This window comes from Podarcis bocagei (genome assembly GCF_964188305.1).
Source record: "Podarcis bocagei genome assembly, chromosome: 5".
NCBI classification, from domain to species: domain Eukaryota; kingdom Metazoa; phylum Chordata; class Lepidosauria; order Squamata; family Lacertidae; genus Podarcis; species Podarcis bocagei.
Window position 1 is genome coordinate 66,408,158 of NC_138129.1, and position 24,334 is coordinate 66,432,491.

The following is a 24,334-nucleotide window of genomic DNA, read 5'->3' on the forward strand; positions in this document are numbered from 1 at the left end:
ACAACTGCATGCCTACGCTATAAGGTTACAAAGAGACAGTGGAGAATGGGACTTGGCTCACGCTCAGGTAGAGCTTTCCTTTTCCTTTTCCTTTTCATTAAAGTTCTTTGTTGATAACTTCTGCATTCACATGTATTTGAAAAAAGCGTCATATCAAGGACTCTGCATCTTTGCAAGGAAAACAATATACCAGGAAGCATTTCAAAACACAGGCAGCATCTTCTGCAGAAGCTTGTTTAGAAAATAGGTTTGGCTAAACAAAAGCCTTGGAAATAACATAATCAGCACTGCCCCTGTTTGGGCGCATGGGCCGAGGGAGGAACAATTTGTCAAAGATACATGCTTGTAATGTTCAAAGAAACAATTTTCTAGCGCAGTGTTATCTCTTGCAACTCCTCTTTTCTATCAATTGTTTGCTATACGTTTTTGTTCAAGAGAAAAATTAGGCACGCTCTGGAGTGTTTGCTTGGTCTGGAATTTCCCCCCTGTGCCAAGCTGTTTAATTTATGATGCCCTTCCATAAGAAAAAGCATCTTGGAGACACTGTACACACTGTAGCAGAATATCTAATTTATTTATCCTCCAACCAAGGCCCTGGGTCAGCCTTCCCCAACCTGGTGCCGTCTGGATGTTGCTGAATTTCAGCCCCTGCCCGCCCGCCAGTACTAGCCATTAGGGATGATATTATTATTATGGTTGTTGTTGTTGTTAATCTCCTTCCACATATATGCCCAAGATGATTTACAAACATATTCTGAAAAAAAGATGAAATAATGTTTAGAACTGTATAAAAACAATGGAATATGGGTTTAAAAACAACACAAAACAGACACCTAAGGCAGAGAGACCTTTTCATCTAGCTGGAAAAGTTTGTCGAAACAAAAACGACTCCAATTGTTTCCAGAAACTACAGATCGTGAATAGACAGTACAGCAGTGTCCGAAGGCAACCAGGATGGGGAAAACTGTGCATGCATTATTTAATTGTTGCAGTCACTCGACTCGTTGATTAAGGTTGGATATGTGGATTCCTACACCAGTGTTAACTAGGGCTCTAACCTGTGAAATGGCTTTGGGCGCCGAGAGAAATGTTCTGAACATGTCTCTGGACGTTTCTTCATCCAGGCAGTGGCTGGGATACAAAGAGCTCCTTCAGGCATGTGCATGCCCAGTGGGATTTCCCCTTTGAATGGCAGTCTGCTGTGCCACATCACAAATGTTTTTTAAACTCCCTTCAGTTTTCCTCACGCAGCATGGAGGGCTAATGGTAAAAAAAAACAAAAAAAAACATATTTTTTTTCTAAAAGGAAAAGGAAAAGTACAGTTGTATCAACCCACATGTACAACTTACAAAAAAAAGCAGCTGACAAAAACAAAACAAAACAAAACATTGGGTTGTATCCAAAGGTGCTTTTCGACCCATTGAAAAGCTGCTTTGGATTTAGTGGAGAAATCTAGGAAGTCCCTCTGTTTGTGCAACCTCTTGTGTGAGACACTGCACTTTTGAATGGGCAACCAGTATGAAAACGAGAGACACAAAGAAAAACCTTAGCTCTAGCCTCTTTTTCCCCATGCTGCACATAATTTAAAAAAAATTATTTATTTATTTTCATTTTTATACTTCCCTTCATCCTTCGATCTTATATTGTAAAAATACAATATAAAAACACAAAATACATAATAAAAATAAGAACCAAACCAATAATCCCCCTCTCCCACAACACATCTATCGTGTCACTTCTTACTTGCCCCAAATCTCCTTGCGATTCAGTGTACATGCAAAACTGACCACCCCCAATATCTATTACTCTCCTAAAATTGTAACTCACCGTGCAGTCTTATTCATGTCTGCTCAGAGGTAAGTCCTAATGGTTAACATCTTACTTAGTTCTGTGTGGCTTACTTCCAGATAAGTGGGTACAGGATTACAGTCTTTGTTTCCTAGCTGGAAGAAATTTGTCCTGATCTATATGTGGATGTCCAGATATTATGGAATAACAGAATCATAGAATTGTAGAGTTGGAAGGGACCCCCGAGGACCATTGAATCCAACCACCTTTTAACCACAATGATGCTAATAGTTTACAATCTGTTTTCAGTGATATTGGACAACAGCTGGCTTGCCTTTGTTGATTACAATTACTGCCTGAGTCTTGAGATCATTGTATGGGGGAAATGCTTCATTTTTTGTCATATACGGTCTTCAGAGTTTTTTTTTTAAATAGAATTTTTGCAGCATCATTGTAGAGTTGCATCCTAAGGTCCCATTCCTTCCACCAGAAAAAGGAAACCTGTGGATGCACCCCTGAATGCTTCTAGCACAGTTGCTGCTTGATTTTTTTTTGGAAATGTGGAGCTATTCTAGAAACCCGAACTTGTGATTACTTTGTTTCCTCACAACTTTCGCTTCTCTTTGTTATGTTGGTTTCTGTGTTCGGAATAGGTTTGTTTAGATGGTTTTGGTTGGCTGTAGAAGCAGGCAATCCTTCAGGCGCTCTGAAACCAAGCCATATGCATGGTTTTTCAGGAGTAGCACTTTGAGTTGTACCAGGAAATGTATTGGAAGCCATGGAGGAGCGCCATATGTTTCCATTTCACAGTCCCAGTTAGCAGTCTAGCTGCAATCTAACATACCATTCATTGCAATCATCTAACCTGGAGATGAAATAGTTCTGTAGAAACCAGGCCTTCCTTTGCAGTTGGTTGCCCAGCTATAATAGCATGCATTTAAGTCATGGACTGGTGCTAATCCAAGTATTACAGCTCAAAGTTTCCACAGTAGGTCTGAGCATGCTAGGAACACAATGACTTCCTGATCCACAGGGTATCCCTTTAGTGAGAAACAGTTGGCTAGAACAACATGATGTTGCCAATACTGCAATGTTTTCATCTAGAAAGGAAAATGTAGCTCTGTAGCTCGGCAGTAGATCACATGTTCTACATATAAAAAGTCCCAAGTTCAATCTTTGGCTTCTCCAAGTGAGGCTGGGAAAGACTCCTGTTTGAAACCATGGCGTGTGGTTGATAGACATTATAGGCAATACTGAATTAGATAAACCTATGGTTTAATTTGGTACAAGCTGTCTTCCTATGTTGTAGAATCACAAAATATATTGGATAATTACAATGGGTGTAAAAAAGAGAAGTCAATAATTTACAGCTCTCCACAGGCATCTAATTGCTCTGGGGAAAAGGGAAGCACAATACATTTTTTAAAGCTTCAGTACAGTGGACAATTCACTAAGTGATAAATTACAATGCTGGGCAGTTTAATCTATGGAATACTGGTCATCTGTACATCTGCCCTCATGGTGGTGTGGAGAATCCTGTTATACCACTTAGAATTGACCAGAAATCGGGGGTTGCCAGGAAATTCTAAGGTTTCCTTTACCATGTAGGCAAAAATTACAGACGAGCATCTCATCATGTGGTTGTTCAGGTAAATGGTTCTATGAAATGGGGGAAAGGGTAGATAACTGCCTGAGTGCATGTAAAAGGGAAAAAGGTGCACCTATTCATCGTTGAGTTGGTGGACCTGCCCCATTGGTGGAAAAGCACCATTTTTCTATATGGCAAGTTTCACAACCTGCTTTAAACATTTCTCACTTTTCTAAAAAGCATTTTGCAGTGTAGGATAGGTGCAGAAAGGAAGATTGAAAAAGAAAAGAAAAAGAAAAGAAAAGAAAAGAAAAGAAAAGAAAAGAAAAGAAAAGAAAAGAAAAGAAAAGAAAAGAAAAGAAAAGAAAAAAGTCCCATTGTGCTCTTTTTCCTATGCCCCTCTCTGGATTGGAGCACAGTGATTTTGAAATAAATGCCAGTATTAGTCAGGGACTGTCTCCCCCTCCCATTTTTTTTAAAAAAGAAAGCTCTTTATGTAATCTAGCCTTACTGATTGATTAATAGTGTTCCCTGGGGTGAAGTCTTCAATAGGCTCTGTTTGAAAAAGAATTGTTAAAAGCTGAAGAGCCACATTATATACTTTATAGGTCAAAAACAGCACCTCAAATTGTTCTCGAAAGACAATAGGAAAATAGTGCAGAAGCTTTTGTGGGTAACAAGGCTCTGGTAACCAGGCTCCGCTAGGAGGTAGACTGCAGGATTCTGCCTCAGTTGGCAATATTCATCTCTTATTGAGAGCAATCATGGAAGATGTGTGATGATCAATTTTACATGTGCCATTTACAGTGCTTTCGAGCCTCACTCTCATGCTGCTGTGCAAGTTTAAATGTGCTTATATTAGCTTTCTAAAATTGTTGATGGTGATACAGAAAGGAATAATTAGAATCGTATTTTATCCTTCCTGCGTGTTTTGGGTCACCTGTGAGCAAATGACGTTACCTGAAGTGCATTTTTAGTCCACCATTTGGGTGACCCATTGGGAATGGCTTCTCTAGATATTTTATCTCTCATTTCTGGAGGAAAGTGGCTCATTGGTCACAGTGACCTAGGCCCAGATTAACATTCCTTGAGTCATACCCATTTCGATGATGGACTCTTTGTCATAGCCATTTCCTGAACCTCCCTGCTCTCTGTTAAGAAAAAGGCAAGGTAAACATGAAATGCTTCCCTCTCCTTATTGACATCTCCTGGTGTGTGTGTGTGTGTGTGTGTGTGTGTGTGTGTGAGGGGAGAACTTATCAATTTTGCCAGCAGTGTGCTCTTTTCCTTTCCTTCAAAGCAGATATATATTTTTAATCAGTGCTGGTGCACATAAACCATGCCTTTTGAAACTAACATGGTTTTCTCTAGCTTTAATTTCAACAGATGTTAGACAGGGGCAGTGGTAGAATTGACAGTGTATCAGATTCACTGGAAACCAAGTGGTTAGATGTTGAAGGAAGTGGTGATGGGTGGGTGGGGAAGTCATGCAGAAGGAGGGGGTAATACCTTGTCAGACTGTCACCAACCATGCCATGAAGGTAGTTGTGGGCCAATATGGGTCTGCATTTGAGGTAGACAAGTGAGAAAGTAACTGGAACTGGCAAAGATTCCCAGGTGATCTTCAAACATCTTGCAGGTGGAATCTCTATCTTTCTGTGAAGAGGTAGCTGCTGTTTCCAGTGACCCCTCCTGCTAATATGAACTGAATAAAATCTTCAAGAAAAGGTGCCATAGTGATCTTGAGTATGCATTCTAAGAGACTGGATCAGCTTCTCAGATCAATTCACTGTTTATGCCAGCATTGTGAATGTTATATGTGGGAAGAAATAAGCAGCATATTAAATGTTCTTTATGTAAAGAAGTATTATGAAGACATGAATTGCTACAGCTTTGACCATTTCCTTTTTATATCATTATTTCCGCTTATTAGCCCTGTCTTGAACCACCATTGACATTGACCTTGATGCCCCAAACAGCAATAATCTGTGCAAACCTATGTATATTTATCTACTTAGAAGTCCCACTGTGTTTGATGAGACTTGCTACCTAGTAAGTGTGAATACGATTTCAGTCCAAAATTATTTCAAGATGCAAGAACTACACTCTCTGTCAAACATGCCAGATGATAATGTCAGTTGAAATCATCCATTTCCAGATGGTGGTATTCTGAGATCTAAGAACTTCAATGAGCATATTAAGTTTTCCATGTAACTTATGAGGATTAATTCCAAATTAAAAATAAATATAAGCAAGCTGTGGGCCAGTCTCTTTGTATAAACATTTGAAATGACCACAGCAACCTCAGATGGCCCCAGTATTTCCAGTCTGTAGGCACTGGTCAAGTCAAGCTTCTCTAAGATACTTTAGCTGTTGTAAACAAATAAACAACAACAACAAAAAGGAAATAAATTGAAAATCTGCTCCGAAAGGAATGGTAAAGTAAGGCATCTGTTTAGACCTCTTTGAAACTCCCAGTCAATACCAGAGTCTTTTCCTATGAAAGTCTGAATTTGTTTGTATTTCATATAAATCAGTTGACCTGGTCTCAGCAGCACTGCCTTTCAAATTGTTATATTCATTTCATTCCGAGCTTATTTCTTCCACAATTGGTCTCTGAGGTTTTATTTGCTGGTTCATTTCTTTCAGCCTGCAGCAAGCTTTGCTCTCTTCACCCACCCTCTGCTTCACGCAGCTCTTCTGGGTCTTCTGGTCTACAAAAGGTCAGGTTGTAGTGGTTTGTTTTTAGATTTGGGCATTGGACTGTTTCCTACTCGTGCCATGCAAACCCAAGCCATTCATTTCAGGAAGAATGCAACACCCTGTAGAAAGGAAAACCTACACAGAAATTATTGGAATGCCTTGAACAACACACTTTAATAGAACTGTCCTCGCCTCATATAATGTACCTGCTTCGCATTCAGAAATGTTCATTGGCAAATATAGCAATAATGGACATGACCAAACATTCCACAGCTTTTTCTTCCTCTCCAATGGCATATTAATCTTCTCCTTGTTTTCCAATATGATATGCATTCATTATACACCAGAGAAAATGAGTTCAATTTAGCTAAGGCTGCAAGGATTGCTCAACTATATCAATTAAATGGTGCAATTAACTGAATAATTTGTATATCAGACATTTGTTAAGTGCATTCAAAGTCTATTCCTGGGCTTGTAACAGCAATGTGCAGTTATTCACGGCATTCTTAAACAAAGGAATGTGTTGATTAGTTAGAGAAGATGCTCCTCTTTCAGTTGTTAATACTGGGCCTTATTTCAGTTGCCAGCTCATACTCTGGAGAGCGCAACACAGTTCAACACTGCCGAGAGGTGGTGAGACCTCTTGGCTTCTCCTGCTCTATCTACTCCATCTCTTTCCTCAGCCTCTTCACATGCAAAGCAAAAATCCTGATAAAATATGAGGAAAAGAACTGAATAGGAGATACTTGGTTTGTTTTTGCACCTCTTAAAGGGTTAGTGTAGCAAATTTAGCCTTATTGCTTCTATAGGCGTCTTTGCTCTGTGACCATTGCAAGCTGCATTGTACCCAAGATGCAGTGCAAAGCTCCCTGATGCAGCACCAGAATTCTGCCCAAATGTTGATGCTTTAACAGGATTATGCATAAAGGGGGCTTTTAGTCTCCCCTTTTTGGTGGCAGTCCCCACAAAGACACCTCTAAAGTTTAGAGGGCACATGCATAAAAATGCATGTATTGGTGATAACAACATTGAAGACTGCATGATTATAGTAGGGTAAATTGCTTGCAGAAATGTGTATATGGGGCAATCCAATCCAAGAGTTTACCTCACCTCTCTGCACCAGAAGTGGGATAATAGTTAAATATTGGCTCCTGCCTTTATGTCCGCCCCCCACAATTGAATTTTGTCAGTGCGGGAGGTGTGCCAGGGAGGAGGGATTGAACCCATCTTCCTTCATGCAATTTGGTTGTGTATGACTCTGCTGCTGTGGATCTCTATTGATCTTACATACAAAGCTCAAAGGCTGTGTCCCATTGAATCCCTTCACAAAGGGAATGAACATAAGAAACAGTATTGGTAAAACATAATGAAATGAAACTAGAAAGATAAAGCCAAATTCATGTTCCAGACTCATGCTGTTTTCATCTTTGTAGGTCAACTGTGCTGCAAAAATCAAAATTTATACATAGTTGTGTAGGGCAAGGAGATACGGGGGGGGGGGGAAGCTTGGTGAATGAAGTTAAAGGAAAATGAATAGTAAATGGATCTATATTGTGAAACAAAAAGTACCACCTGGGTCAAGCTGTTGTTTCATCTACAGCAGCTTGACCCAAAAAACAGTTCTTACCCAGGTTCTGGGAAAGCTTGGATGTGTGAGTGTTTAGAATCATAGAATCATAGAATCATAGAATCATAGAGTTGGAAGAGACCACAAGGGCCATCGAGTCCAACCCCCTGCCAAGCAGGAAACACCATCAGAGCACTCCTGACATATGGTTGTCAAGCCTCTGCTTAAAGACCTCCAAAGTAGGAGACTCCACCACACTCCTTGGCAGCAAATTCCACTGTCGAACAGCTCTTACTGTCAGGAAGTTCTTCCTAATGTTTAGGTGGAATCTTCTTTCTTGTAGTTTGGATCCATTGCTCCGTGTTCGCTTCTCTGGAGCAGCAGAAAACAACCTTTCTCCCTCCTCTATGTGACATCCTTTTATATATTTGAACATGGCTATCATATCACCCCTTAACCTCCTCTTCTCCAGGCTAAACATGCCCAGCTCCCTTAGCCGTTCCTCATAAGGCATCGTTTCCAGGCCTTTGACCATTTTGGTTGCCCTCCTCTGGACACGTTCCAGTTTGTCAGTGTCCTTCTTGAATTGTGGTGCCCAGAACTGGACACAGTACTCCAGGTGTGGTCTGACCAGAGCAGAATACAGTGGCACTATTACTTCCCTTGATCTAGATGCTATACTCCTATTGATGCAGCCCAGAATTGCATTGGCTTTTTTAGCTGCCGCATCACACTGTTGGCTCATGTCAAGTTTGTGGTCAACCAAGACTCCTAGATCCTTTTCACATGTACTGCTCTCAAGCCAGGTGTCACCCATCTTGTATTTGTGCCTCTCATTTTTTTTGCCCAAGTGCAATACTTTACATTTCTCCCTGTTAAAATTCATTTTGTTTGTTTTTGCCCAGTTCTCTAATCTGTCAAGGTCGTTTTGAAGTGTGATCCTGTCCTCTGGGGTGTTAGCCACCCCTCCCAGTTTGGTGTCATCTGCAAATTTGATCAGGATGCCCTTGAGTCCATCATCCAAGTCGTTGATAAAGATGTTAAATAAGACCGGGCCCAAGACAGAACCCTGTGGCACCCCACTAGTCACTCTTCTCCAGGATGAAGAGGAACCATTGATGAGCACCCTTTGGGTTCGGTCAGTCAGCCAGTTACAAATCCACTGAGTGGTAGCAGAGTCAAGACCGCATTTTACCAGCTTCTTTACAAGAATATCATGGGGCACCTTGTCAAATGCTTAATGTTTAATATGTGTATGAAAAATAATAATGAATGATGAAACAGAGTTTTACTGTGTTTGACAGTAAACTCCTAGGGCCTAGAACATAAATGTTTGCAATACAGTTTGTTTGCCTTTAACACACACACACACATATACATACACACAGAGAGACACACACACACACAGAGAGAGAGAGAGAGAGAGAGAGAGAGAGAGGGATGCAGATGACATTTAGGGTGGTAGAAAAGACAAAAACAAAGCTTGAACAAACTGTCAGGCTCATTGACCTTATCTACCTTACAATACTAAAAACCTAAATAAATACGCAGAGACCTGGGCAGGTCATGGCAAGAGAACTGACTTGCCTCGCTTGCCTTGGTCTGTTTGAAAACTGGCTCAGTGAATCTTCAGGAAACAAGGCAAAGCCTGCAAAGAGTGTTTCTTAAGCTGGGTTTGTAGACAGTGGTGAATTCTTAGCACTCATGAAACCACCAGAACAAAAGAACTTTGATGTCCATTGGGGGGACATCAAAGGCGTTCTGAAGCAGATATTGACACTGGTAGCCATAGGAGCTAAGGCTGCAGCTAATAATGGCTTTTCAGATTTGCAATCCAAATATACGTGCATTATTGAATCAAAATGGACAACTCCATAACTTTTGTTGTCAAAATTGGCTGGAACATTTATCTAGTTTTGCTCAGAGCCTGGTGGCCTCATAGCTCCCTTATGCCCAAGATACCTGGAGTCTGGATTTGTAAACAGGACTCGGGGACTGTGTAGCTCACTTGGCCGGATTCCTCTGGAATTGCAATAGATTTTGTTGAGCACCTACACAAATCCCACAGCATGTTCTGCATCTGCAGACAACCAAACCCTACCACCAGATTTGGAAAGGCATTCAGTGTCATTTTGATTCAGCATGTGACCGGTCATGTGTTCCTCTTAGTTGCATGCATAGGCTCACAAGCATTCTGATGCTTTTCACTGCAATTCATGTACCGCATCCTCATCTTTGACTGTTCAAAGTGGCATCACACTTTCAGTTCTATATACACTTGCTTTAGAGTAAGCTCCATTGACTTCAGTGGGGTTTAGTTTTGAGTAATGAGCATAGCTTTGGTTTGCCCTACCTCCTGGAGCCTGAAATAGCCTTAAAGATCTCCCAGCTTCTTTGTTTTTCAAGCCCAGAGATGATCCGATTCATTAGAACCACCAGAGAAGATGTTTTCAAGGAAGGAGAGAGGAATTGAATTTTGAGGCAAAAATAACAAAACATCTCTAATTTTTACTGCTCTGCATTGAAATAATACATGAGAGAACATGCTGGTTAAAGCCAGAGCTTTATAGATAAAGGTCACATGTTGAATGTTTGCATAAATTTGCCGCACAGATTGCTTTGACATGTCACATTCTGTAAGCGCAGGCTCTCTTGTGGTCCTTTAGAGCAGCAGATACACATGCTCACCCTGTATAGCCATGGAGCATCATTTGCCTCTTGTGAGATGGTTCACTTAAAAGCACAATGCATTTCCATTGAACTGAGAGTAGAGGATTTTTCTTCCTTTTACTTATTGGCCTTTCTAAGGCAGAACTGCTTTACCTAGCCAAAGATACTATTTTCTTCATATGCGGTTCAAGGGTATGCACATGGGCTTTCAACAGTGTCAGACTCTAATGCCCTTGCTCTCCTTCTGCTTATTCAGCACCCATTTCCCTAACTTTTTGAGAGCTTGTAGGAGATGATGTGAGTGAGATTACTTGGAACACACAAGATGCACCAACCAGACCAACCAAATATGGTATAGAAATTTGTTGTTTTATCCTTCTTTCATTCCAAGGAGCTGAAAGCATCATTTTAGGCACCGCAGCCTTATGGCACATTTGGCCGAATACTGTGATTTGTCGAGAGATTCCTCAGTGTGCATGAAGAACAACCACATGTCCCTTTTGCCCTGCTCTTTCCATTCACAGGTTTGCACTTTAAAGCTCTGTGTCTGAACCCCCGCCCCCTTTCCCCTGCGAAAACTCGCTCTTTAAAGCTGAATTGGAGCAAATAGCTATTTGGGTTTTTAATGGATTACCATTTGGTCCGATTCAGCTTTAAAGAGTAGCGTATCGTGGAGCAAAAAAAAGGGGGGGGGCTGAGATACAGAGCTTTAAAGTGTAGGTCATGCCTGGAAAGTGCAGAGGAAAGGTATGGCTAAGCCCTCAGTCCTGTGAATGTTATCTCATAGAACTCAATAAGACATACTTCTGAGGTGATATGCATAGGACTGAGAAGTTATTCTCTCTTTCTACACATGCACATAGAAAATACCCATTTTCTTTAGTAGCAAGGGTTGGGAGGGGATTAATGGCAAGTGGGTGGAGAAGAGCTGGATTCAACTATAGATTATCTTAAAGGCACCATTGCATCCAGTGGCTGTGGGTTCAGTTTTTTAAGCTAGTATTTGCATTGGGGGGAGTGGAAATCCTCCACTGGTGCCAATGGGTAATTTCCTTCCAAATTAAGAAAAGCACCAGCTTCAGCAAATAAATTTTCCTAGGACCGCAGTGGAGGAGAAAAAAGTTAGCTGCTCCTCTCTGTATCTCTTATGATTCCATTAACTGACATTCACCCCTCAGCTGATGTGATCTGCATTTTTATAAAATAGAAAATCTGCACACTAGATGAGCAAAGGGACACTTAATATGTAGCTTGGTCCTCAGCTGCATAGTGTCTTCCACCTCTAGTTAAGGATTGGCACCGCATCTGTATTTGTAGAGGTGTGTGTGTGTGTGTGTGTGTGTGTGTTTAAATTAATAAAATCATTTCTGGGTTAGGGATCAATTCCAGAGAAAGAAAGGTATTTGTGGGAGATGGCAGTGTGAGAGCCTAATTGAACAAGACTGAAGTTCCAGGGATTTGTAAGTGGAACAGGTGAAAATGGCAGTGGCGATAATTTAATACTAATTACTTCCATCCTAGCAACTGTCTGCCAGGTGCTCTAAAGAACAAGAAAAGAGAGCTAGGCATGCACAGATCCCTTGTCCAGCTTTTCATGACAGGACAGCTGGGGGTAAAGGATCGCTTTAGCAAAACCTCGGTGCCTATATTGTGAGTTTCATTTTTGCTCACTTTGTCCATCATTTCATTTATTCATTTATTTGCTTCCTTAGTTACATTTATATCATGCCTTTCAGTCTAAGACCATTTGCTGTCATGTTTCATAAAGCAGATGAAAAGAAATTAAAATTACCTATGCGAAGCAACACCACAACTGGATCAACATATACTATACTGGGGGAGAAGGGAGATGAAATCACAGCAGGAGCATGAAAGCAGAAATGGAGGCACAATAATAAATAAATGCTATGTTAGTTCATTAGTCCTATTCTATAAAAAAAGGGGCCACCAAAAAGAGAAAGGTTGGCCCTTGTAGTCCCTGTGATTACAAATGAGAATTTTGGTTTGATTTCTGTCATTCTGTGACTTGTTTTCATGTTGCCTCAATGCAAAGCCTTAACACAAAACTCTTGCAGTAGAAGATCCTCAGGGCATAAGAGAGAGAAGAAAAGAGGCAATGTACCTTGTATGTAAAGAATGTACCCCGAAGGAAGTCTCTCATTAGAAGAGCATCCATGGAAACATGGCATTCAACAGGAAGTAAAACCCCAGCAGCCAAGTTGAAGAAACCCCTCTTACCTTTGCCACACATCTTAAGAGGCTTCAGTCAATAAGCATGGCTGCTTTCCACAAGCTTTGATTCCAGCACGATGGAGTGCAGAGCAGATTGTAGCCATGTCTGCCAAGTAGGTGGCAGAATATTGCTATGGGGAAGGTGACTCATCCTTGCATAAGAGTCAGCCCATGTTCAGCATTCAGCAGCAGCGCAGTTGGGCACAAAGAAGTACGATATCACTGCTACAATGTTCTCTTTAAAGCCCAGCATAGCAGAGTGACTGGAGCTTTGGGCTTGGATGTGAGAACCCTCCATTCATTTTGCTGTTCAGCTGAAGCACACTGGGGCAGCCCTGGGCAAGCCATTGTTTCCTGCCCTACTCTGGTTGTGATAGCTAAAACGCTGTTTCAGTGCTAAGGAAGGAAGGAAAAAACGAACAAGTGTCTCTGATATATAATCCTCTATCCCTTTATCTCCTACAAGTTCTCCAAAAAATAAGCAGAGGAAGAGCTGTGGCATGTGGGGTTGGCACTGTTGGAAGCCCATGGATGAGCCCTGGGATGTCCTAGCTTTGCTGCTCCATCTCCCCTTTCTTCTTGTTGCCTGGTGAAGTGTTGTTGCTCAGGGATACAGCATCTGCTTTGCTTGCAAAGGATCCCAGCTTCAGTCCCCAACATTGCCAGGAAGTGCTGGGAGAGAACCCTGGAGAGCTGCTGTAGTCAGCACTTGAGTAATTTAAAAGGTGGATTTCAGAATCCAGTAACAGAATTTTTAGATCAGACTTCAGAATTGATATACCTGTATTATTATTATTAATTTTAAAAAACCAAAGCCTGGATACCAGGAATTCAACGTGGTGCTTCTGCGATCACTCCATCAGTACATCAGCTCTCCATGTGCTGTTCTGGGGGTTCGACTAACCCCTGCAACCTAATTGGGATGAGTGCAGGGGTTGTATGGGGCAAGGAGAGGGAAGGGGAAAGCCCTATAGCACAAGTCCTTGGATGGGTCCCATTAGATGAATCCATCCCCATTTGGGGGGCATTTTGATGACAAAGCTTGGAGCAGCATCACTGATTCTATGCTGCCAAGGACAATGCAAGAGCTAAAGATTATAGCATGACAATGAGACCTCCTCAATCTATTTCCAGGCCCATGCAAAAAAACAAAACCAAAAACCAAATCCAATGGTGTGTCCAACTTTGCATATCAGATCATGTAAACAAAACTTTCATCGGTCTGCAGTCAGTGCCCCAATCCTTTCTATAATGCAAAAAGCTCTGTGCCATACACACTGACAGGCCAGTGTTCTCCAGGGTTTGAGGCAAAAGTCTCTCTTAGTCCTAACTGGAGATATTGGGGTTGGGGCTGGGACCTTCAGCATGCAAAGGCGATGCTATGGCCCTTCTCCTAGTTCAAAGATGCCCTACAAGGAATTGATTTGGCTCAACGCAGTTCAGATCATGTGATCTGTTCCAGAGATAATCAAACCCGTGTTGTTTACTATCTCATCACAATGGAAACCTGACAAACTGTGTTTTTGTTTATTTTCTTCTCCATGCTCCCCAGGCAATGTGCAGGGCAGCCTTTCCGAACTTGGCACCCTCCAGATGTCTTAGACTACAACTCCCATCATCCCTGACCATTGGTCTAGCTGGCTGGGACTGATGGGAGTTGGATCTCAACAAGATTTGGAGGGCACCAGATTTGGGAAGGCTGAGGATGTATTATCCTATCACAGTTCTGGCATGGACTGAAATGTCCTAAGCGCTGAACTGTGAAAGAAAAACTGTTAGCCTCTAGGACAAAGTGGCAATATTTAAATGCATCTCTGGTGCATTGCCTGTGAACAAACATGAAACCTTAAATAGCATACTTAAGAAAGGTTTCATTTTTGTTTTTCAAGAGAATGGCCATAGGAGCTCCTGCTGCAATGATTCTATGAGCCAACTGGTTCAGTTAAGCACGCTCCCCACCGCCATCAATTCTGGTTTTGTCGCTTTGTAGGGATATAAAAGAGGAACAGAGAGCAAAAGTACCAGTTGTGCTTTTCCAAGCAGAGCCACGATGAAAGTGGTTTAACGGGGTTCAGGCGGAGAGGGTGCGGCAGCTTGCCAGTGTTTAAGCCAAAGCAAACTGCTGTCAACATGGAAATGGCTGGAGAGGCTGACCTCATGCCTCCCAGGATTAAGCTGAAATCTTGCTGGCGCCATGGTGGGAATATTGAAAGGAGCTGTAATTCTGCCAGTTTGAATGAGCCAAACTGGCAGGGCCCATGCGCACAATCAGCAGCTGAATGGGATCTCTCCCCCTGCTCGCCCCAATATTAACAAATAAGTAGAAGCTGCTTAGGGCTGTAAGAAAAAAAAGATGCAGGCAGCCAGGGAAGCGGGGGGTGGGGGGGGGGGAAGGCCAAATTGCCTGCTACCTGGAAGAGCGCAATTGTGTGAAGGCTGCTGTTATGAAATTGCTGCACCAGAATAATAGGCGAATTGTTCCAATGCCTTCCACTTCTCCTGTGGATTAACTGACTTTACATTATTTCCCAGTGATACATGCTGTATTATTTATTGCCATAATCAGTAAGATCCCAATGCCATAAATAACTCGGATCCGACGATGTGACTTTGCTTTATGGACCCACATTAATGGTTTAAATTAGATTTCATAGGAAGCAGCGATTGCTTTGTGTCTTCCACGAAGATGCTCAGATTTCCTTGCATCTCAACTCCGGCCCTCCGTCTGTGAAATGTTTTTTTTATAGAGAAAGGAGCAGAAATCCTAAAATATATTGACTTGTGTGAGTACAATCAACCAAGGGAAGTGTATTACAAGAGGGAGGATCACAGGCCATTTATGTTATGGGGAGCCACTTCCCTCCAAGGATACAAATGGGTGACCTTTACTTGCAGCGTTAAATGCCCAGGGGTCATTTGTGCAAGACACAGGGAGCTTTAACTGGAACAGGCCAATCTCATAATGGCTGTGTCAGCCGCAGCAGTGCAAGAACAGGCTTGTGCTGCAGCAGTTAAAATAGCATTTTATGTGATGTTAATGGTGCAGAGTCACACAGATATGTCCTGCTTGCCAAATACATCACCCCCCAAAGACATCTTGGCACCACATGTTGCTGGCACAAAGGGCTATAGCTGGGAAGGATGTGTAAGAGGGCTTCCTTCCCCAGGGAAACTCCAGACCCATTCCTTGAATTTTCAGCTCTCAGTGAACTGGGTCCTCTGAAGATCCATTTATTTGAGCAGACCTTTAGAGGATATCAATGGTTGACCTGGTTGTGGTATTGCTGTTATTGCTTCTGCTGGTTTCTTGTTGTTGTTCTGTTCTTCTGTTTTGATTTGTGGCTGATATTGTCATTCCCGTTGTGTTTTATTATACCCTGCCCCGGGATCACTACTGCGATGAAGCGGGTGGGGAATAGCCATGTCTTTTCAATAAGCCGGTCAGTCGGTAATAGTGGGAAAGGAATTCTGAGGGTTCCAACAGTGCCTGAAAATGAAAGGCACCGAGGCTCAGATTAAGTCGGCAGCCGTGCTTTGCTGCTCTTCCCATCCCAGCCACTGTAGGCACTAAAGGGGGGAATTGGGTCCTAGTGCTGGAATAAAGCTGAGAATTTATTCCCTTGTATCATTCCTATAAATTGTGCACCTTGATGCCAGTGCTACTACATGTTAGAGAAGAAAATCAGAGACAGAAATATACAGGCAATACCCAGCTTGGACCACCACATCATAATATAATGATGATGATGATGACAAGAATAATATTTATATGCCACCCATTGGAATGGGTTGCCCAAGCCACCCTGGGCAGTTTCCAAAGATTAAAACACAGTAAGACACCAAACATCAAAAACTTCCCTATACAACGCTGCCTTCAGATATCTTATAAAAGTCAGATGGTTGTTTATTTCCTTGACATCTGGTGGGAGGGCGTTCTGCAGGGTGGGTGCGACTACTGAGAAGGCCCTCTGCCTCACTTCTTGCAGTGAGAGAACCACCAGAAGGCCCTTAGCGCTGGTCCTCAGTGTCTGGGCTGAATGATGGAGGTGGAGATGTTCCTTCAGGAATGCAGGGTTCAAAGCTGTTTAATTAATCAACCTGGCCCAAGCAAAAAGACAAATCACAAGGGGGCTGAAAGGTGCCTACCATGATATCCTAGGGGATAAAATTTTCCCTCATGATCTTTCATAAGTCTAGTTAAAATTTCAGAAGGCACCTGTCCTCAACTTCGTCTACGGTGTGAATGGAAGGCAATTTTGTATTCTTTTGTGAAGCTGTAAAGTATGTACACCTTCTGGTTCTCTCACAGTATGTGTCAGTCTCTGAAAATATATAAAGCAAAAATGAAAAAAGCAACATGCCTTGAAAAGGTGATGCAGGCATCATGAATGACTTCAGCCCTGCGGCATTTAAAAAGGTATAATGATCCGTAGATACTGCAAACTATCATTTTATGCCTATTGTGATGATAGTAGGGTTCCTAGTCTACACCAGTATTAGAAAGAGCTTCTGCCATTACGCTGTCTCAGGAAACCCAGTTGTCTAATAAAGACAAAAAAAGCATCTTTCTGTCTCTCTCTCTCCACCCCCTTCTGTTTCGCAAGTTCAGAAGGCAATGTCAGTAAAAGTTCTGGAACTGTGGGGGTGGGGGATTCTTGCTACCTGGGATTGGGAATGGAGGAGAAATTGGTTTGGTCTGGATTTTGATACAAACCAACTAAAATTTCCAGTCCCGGACATATTCTGTGGGTTGAATGCAGCTTTTTGATCAGATTGCACACTTCTCTGATTTTTGCAGTGCAGTTTTTGTTCGAAATGCAAACAAAAATGCTCACTTCATTGAAAATATGGATTCAAAATGCATAATTTAAGGGGAAATGCATTGAAAAGCACATAAAAACATGTACTTTGGGTAAACAATGGTTGTACTAAATGTATACAATTAAAGTGCAGTATTTTGAAAAATCCTCAAAGTCTGGAACATAACAGACTATGACTGAATGCACACAAAACTTAACGTGGAAAGGAATTAAGGTGATCCATCACTAAGTTAAGAATAGACAGTGAAAGCTTAAGATAACAATTTATAAGACTTTGGGGGAGAGAATCAGTGTATCGGTACTAACTGCTTGTTTGAAAATAACTTGAACATTTAAACTAGCAATGGACGAATCAGTAAATCGTGGTTTTTCTCTGTCTTTTCCCCAGTGTTGACTTCTCCATATTTCTGCATCAGTTTGTGATTTTGTTTAAAAAAAGTCCTCATGAAAATATATCAGTATTTTAGTGTGCATTTGTCTTAATAGAAGCATTTCTGCAAATACATTTTCATGTGTCACTTTCTCTACTATAAGCATTTTCATGCAAACATTCCCCATGTATATGCATTTCTGTACACAGTTTGGGTTGGAGAACTGCCTTACAAAATTCAGAGAAATGCGAATTTTGAAGGCCGTCATGCATTGTTCAGAAAGTGTACATTAAAATACAAACTGAACCAAATTTCACCACATCCCTACTCTAAACCTCCAAAATAAGGACTGCTGTGGGAAACTGATGGAGTCACTAGAGTTGTGGCAATCTGGAATAAGGCCCATAATGTCCCTTGTGGGTCTGATATTCTGGAATAGAGGGCAATCCTTTAAAAAATAATGGATGCATTCTAAAGCAGCACTCCACAACCCTGTACTTATCTCAGATATTCAAGGAAGCCAAATCTGAAGTTGAGGAAATATGCTAGTTAACAAAACCTTCATTTGTTTTTAGACAAAGAAAATACCCACAACATGACCAAACAGGCAATGCATGCACCTTTATCAGATGAATATCACTGCTCATTAGCCATGAAGCTCTCTGGTATCATTTGAAGGATAATACCTTGAATTATATTTTTTGACCCCACAAAAGCTAAGGTGTTTTTTTGTCTGATGAGGTAGAAATTCTTAGAAACCCATTATCAGTTTGAGCAATTTTACATATGTAAGGGTACTGCCTGACCACAAAACTAGTAAGAACCAGTTTTGGAGGGGCCTAGCTGACTGCTAGAGTGAAAAACAGCTCCAGATAAGATGCAAGGAGGCCATTGGACGAGTGTTTTCAAGGACTGTGGTTAGAGGAAGAAAAAGTGAGGTGTTGGGGTGACGTGGTGGCAGAAAGAAGTTGGCTAGAACAGGGGTCAGCAACCTAAGGTCCATGGACCACAAGTAGCCCATGGGTGTCGTTTAACCGGCCCATGGACCCCTGCTGCCCGCTCGGTTGGCTCCCGTGCGCCGCACTAAACCGGCACGGAGCAGAGCAGGGACTGCCTTCCGTGACGCTGGCCGGATTCCCATTGGCTGCAGGAAGCTCCTGCAGCCAATGGGAAGCTGTGCACGCCACCTCCGCGCTGGAAGGAGTGCCGGAAATAGTGTGTGCACACTCTGGCCCACCGCGGCATCTGCGGGACCATGAACCGGCTCAAGCCACAAAAACTTTGCCGACCCCTGGGCTAGAAAATAGGCAATGCATTTTCTCCTCTATATGGACTCTCTCGGTACCAGTGTGTCTGGGAATGGCATTAGGCCTGTATCCAGAAACACCTGTGCTACCTCTTAACAAATTGCAAACAGACAGTGACAGAGTACCTATGAACTGGGGGAACTGCCTCCATGGTAAAAAAGCACCTTGAAGCTGTAAGTTCTGATTCATAAACATAACTTTAATTCACTAATTTACATTTTTCTGGTGGCTACAAAGGAACCAAGGACGGCCAGTGATCAGAAGAGAAATGCTCTGATTTGTGCTCATCTTCTTGTTTTCTTACCACATTTGAAAGGATTCTGAAGCAGGTAAAGGTGAACATACCTGCAGGAAATATGAGAATAATTTGCAGATACAAAATAATGACAATTCAGTGGAGACCTCATCCAGTATTAGGCATGTGCTTAAATTTAGGTGTACATCCTGACGGAAGCCCCCTTTGGTCAAAGTTAAGGGCCCTTAAGGCATATTGATTTCAGTGAGAGAGATGTAAGCTCATTTAACTGTTTTGTTGAAATCAATGGATGCTTAATATGGGCTCTTGTAAGAGGTTCCTTACAAAATAACTTGCCTGAAGATAAAGTAAAATTGCCCATAAGTAATTAACTTTAGCTGGATTGGGAAGTTAAAGTTATGGCTTACTTCCAGTGACTGCAACAGAACTTGTTGGTACAGACGAATGAGTTCCATTGGTTTCAATGGGACATGCAGGGCAAGTGTAGCTAGAGTCAGTATTTACTCGGAAAACCACCTTTCTGTTGAGTTACCCATGTATATAAATGGATATAGGATTGCAGCTTTAATACAACTAACTTTAGCTCTCCATGTCCCACAAGGCATTTCTTTCCATTTTCCTCTGCTGATATTGCCTGTACCACTTAGCATGGAAGGGCATTTTTGGCTGACATGATGATTATGCTGGCTGGTGGACTGACTTCGACAGGTAGGGTGTCAAGGCCAGAAGCAAAGGCTCTGAGAACAGATTAAATCTAAAGTTGATGAAATGGTCCGAAGTCACTGCTTGGCCATTTCCCCAATATATAGAACATTTGAAACTAGCAGAGAAGCTTCTTTTGGACGTGCCACCCACATAAGTTTTCCTGGGAATTTACTTTCTGTCTGTCTCAATTCCCTCTGCAGTGTCAATTTATCAGCTCAGACTCATTAAGAATACATCTGCTCACAGTCTCCTGGGGACTGATATGTCTCAGCATGCAACCTCATTCGTAGGCCCCTACCATAAGCTCTTGCAAAAGCAGCATGCAATTATTAGGACTTTATTCATTTCATACTTCACACTGTTTTGCTTCAGAGTGGCTGTGAGCTGTTCAGTGGGATCTCATGAGTTGAAGTTCAGTGGGCAGGTGAAGTAATTCCTTTCAAGGTAAATGCAGTTAAGGTACCCCAGTATTCCAACATCATCCCTGCAAGTCATGATCCATCTTTAACACACCTATTATAGTTCACCTTCTAGAGGACTATCCAAAGCACAAGACTGTCATTCTTTATGGGAAGGATTTGGTTGATGCCTGCCTTCTTCTTGAAATTATATGGTTAGACAATTGCAATTTGTTATTTGTGAGGTTACCAGAGGGTAGACGTCTTCAGCTCAATTTCATTTAGAATACAGCTGTTTCTGATCTTATGGGGCTGACGCTTTCTCAGCAGGCTCCCCTTCATTTCCAAATCTCCCCACAGGCTCTTCGAACAGTTTTGATGTTATGGTTTTGTTAATAAATAAGCAACTTAGATTTAGTGCTTTTTGTTTCATGAACTTTTATTAACTTCCACTTGTTTCTCACTTTGCACTGGCTGTGGATAACAGCGATTATGTTCCCCTCAATCCCCGGTGGTGCTTTATAAAAAGCTATTCAGGTTTCATGAAACCAAAAACCAATTCAACTCTAATGTGTGGGTGTTGTTGTTTTCCCCCCATGGGGGAATACATATGCCATAGAGTACAAAATTTACATGAATTTTTGGGCTGCATAAAATAGTCACCAGTTCCAATATTAAGAGTTGCCATAGACAGTTTTGGCAAGGTGTAAATTTTATCTCAAAAAGATTTAATTTATGCCCTTTTAGTTCACCAGTTGTGCCCACAGATAAGAGTGGAGGTGGGTGGGGCGCAAGGAGCAACACAGTGTCCCAGACTCAACTAACCTGGTCCACAAGTGGAAGCCAGTTCCCACTAGCACAATGAGGCTTTCTCCCCTCTCCTTCCTCTGTGTGCCCCTGCAGTTCCTCCAAGTCCATTCTGGAGGGTCACAAGAATCCTCAGAACAGTGTGCAGGGGAGGAGATGTGGATTGTTCTGTCTGGCAAGCAAAAAAGCTTATGCTGGTGGAAAAATCAAGAGAGTGTGACATTGAGTTCCAGTATGCACTATGGCTGAATCCATGTCTTTCAAGAAAAGCTCTAACTACCCTTCTGAAATTTGGCAGGCATTATCCACTCAGAAGGGGTTCTGTGCCTGCAAATTTAACCAAATTCTGCCAAAAAGTAAAGGAGCCATAATAATAGTGAACGAGGAGACATTAAACTTTCATTTTCCTGAAGTGAGGCCACTTTCTGAATGGCCAAATCAAGGTTTTTCCTGAATCTAGTGTTCAGTGCATATCCTTATTTGGGGCCATGACTTTGCAATCATTTGGTTTGGGGGGGGGGCTAGGGGAAGTACTATTCTGACAAAGATGCTGCTAATGACAATACTCATATTAGTGGCTTATTGATAGCTGAATCTTATTTAGTCTTGTTTCAGAAATGCAAGAATTGGGAACAATACAGCCAAAATGTTTTATTTGGGCAATACAAATACAATCAAATCAAAAATATCACAGATTTTCATACATTAGTAAGAAGTTACTGTACACTTGAACAGTTGCCATTTTATACAGCTAACAAAGCTTTACCTTTAATAAAATGTATTTTCCTCTCACATAAAATATACACTTTTCACTGACGTATTTTACATCATACACCTCTCTGGGATAAGAAACATTTCACAAACAATGCACAACAGAGGCCATCTTCTCTAAACCCATACAAAATATTACATTGAAGCGAGAAACACTGTAATATCCTACTATAGGCTGCCGCCCTCAAAGTCATATTCTGTTGCTACCTAAAATACTACATGCATCATAAAATGCTGTACATTGATTGAAGATTGGACACATCAGATTTGCTCAGCACTCTGCATTGTACTTTAGAATGTCAAGCTTCTAGCTAGATCAGTGGCACACTTGCATCGTTCTTTGTGTCCAAATATGTGCAATTCAGATAATGGCCCACATGTTAAATACTGTGTTTCGGCAGCACAACACCAAGAGTTGGTATTTGGTATCTCGGTGTGCCTTGAAGGCATGCAGTTCTGTAAAAGTTGAAGGCTGATTTTTGTTTGCAGACATTAACCCCAATTCAGAGATTGCCCTATGTAGACATGTGAGAGGCCCTTGCGCATGGAAACACCTTTATGCGCACCACAAACCCACAATGGAGCCCAGTGATGGAGGGCAGGAATGGCAGACATAAGAGACCTGCCCTCCGTACAGATAACTCATTGCTGGATAGCATCACATTTGAGCAAAGGAAGCATCATCCAAGGATGGGGAAGCAGATGCACTAGGTCTTACGCACATGCTTATGTGCATGTACACCCCCAACACTCCACAGTATCATGAGAATGCACCTTCTCATTTGTTTCTTGATGTGGATGAAAACACCTGTATCCAGGGTCTGTAAAGCTACATGCAGATTTCCATACTTGGCACGAGCCACATGCAAAGCCTAATTGCACACAAGAATCTCTGGCTCAGGGCCACATGTACCCATTTTACTGAAAACTACCTTGTGGTAATAGAAAAGTTAGTGTTAATCTTAAAACGTGTCCTTTGCAAAATGTATAAATCTGAACCGGGAGTCAATGGTTGCATGCTGCGGGAGGGAAAATACAGCCTTTATGGTGCCATGTTATAGATTCTGCAGTAGTCTCGTGGTTTCGCTTCCTATCCATATAACAGAGAGGAGGGGGTGTGGGAAATGTTCTCCCAGAAAACATTCTAGCCATGCTGCAACTCAAAGAACAATAGTAGCAAGCCTCTTTATACTGCAAGGTTTCTTCTATGCTTTTGATAGGAAACTACCAATAGATTTGGGTTTTTCCCCACCATCAAGTGTCATCCTATTTAAAGAGAAGACGACGGGAGAAAGTCCCTTGAATCCTGCATGGTGATGCTAGGATCTAGGCAAACCCCATGTTAAATTCAATGGGACTTGAATTCCAAGTAAGTGTTTATAAGAACAAAGCCTTAGATTCAGGACAATTTGTGATGGCAGTAGACTTGATGGACTGTGAGTCTCCTCCAGCCATGCATAATGTGCATTGGGAGCAGATTTGAATAGCAAAAATAGTATGCAAGTGAAGAGAGCTAAGCCTCCCTCCTCCCATAGCTTACCTGGCCCAGATCTGTCACCTGAATACTTTTTCCACGTTAGTCAGACTCTGATGCAGTGAGTGAGTCTAGCTGGGACAAAACACCTGGAGAGGTAATGAATAGTGGGGAGGTAAAATGCAAGAAGAGGAGGGTTCAGCTCTCTTCTATGTGCTCTTTCGGCATTCTGGTTGGGCCTACAGTTCTCTGTAGGTTAGTTCCAGCATTAAACCAACAGACTTGCCAGCATGGTGGATACTTTGAATCTTAGAGACTCAATGAACCTCAGGTCAAACTGCATCAATAGAATCGTCTCTCTCAGAGTTTATCCTCTTCAGTTAACCAGAATAATTCCCCCCCTGCTAAATATGAAAGGAGATTTTCGTCCTATGCATTGTATGATAGAGTAAGGAATGATACGTGGATATTAACCAAGAGTTTTGGAAATCTTTTGCAATTACACTAAGCACCCTGTTTAGTTTCAGGGGATTAACCCCTCCCAATTGCACATATTAAGAAGTATCAATTTAAATGGACAGCTCAATATGCACAGTAGCTTTGTTTCCATAAGATGTTTTGCATTTTGCATTTCTCTTGTAAAGAACCAGCTTTCTAGAGATTTAAGTCCTTGACAACAATGATATAGCTCTGTTGATTTTTAAGTCCTTTGTGTTCAGTGAAAACGCAGCATTGAAATCACCATTTAGGAACATTTTTGTATTTCTACAGTTTCCCACAATACTGAACAGAATTTGAAGAACCACAGAACCTGCTAAACTTGGACTAATACCAGAGTAGTGAATATTTGTCTGTATATTTGCCAGAATATTTGTT

The 24,334-nt window shown here is 41.8% G+C and overlaps 1 protein-coding gene and 1 long non-coding RNA gene across 9 annotated transcripts in view; one reads left to right on the top strand and one right to left on the bottom strand.

Moving 5' to 3' along the window:
- The window catches only part of LOC308586811 (uncharacterized protein), a 99,838-nt gene that overhangs the window by 4,403 nt on the left and 71,101 nt on the right, over nt 1-24,334 (top strand). Inside the window, exon 3 of one of the 8 annotated variants that reach the window (XM_081193920.1) lies at nt 6,027-6,100. The exons of the other annotated variants lie outside the window; for them this stretch is intronic. Within the exon in view, the coding sequence (XP_081050046.1) occupies nt 6,027-6,100 (74 nt within the window). The remainder of the gene's footprint in view (nt 1-6,026; nt 6,101-24,334) is intronic. 8 annotated transcript variants of the gene reach the window in all.
- Nucleotides 619-12,662, bottom strand: LOC308586849. Its single transcript, XR_014008099.1, has 2 exons — nt 12,556-12,662; nt 619-754 (listed from the first exon to the last, which is right to left on the bottom strand). It is a non-coding gene; the product is annotated as an uncharacterized lncRNA (long non-coding RNA).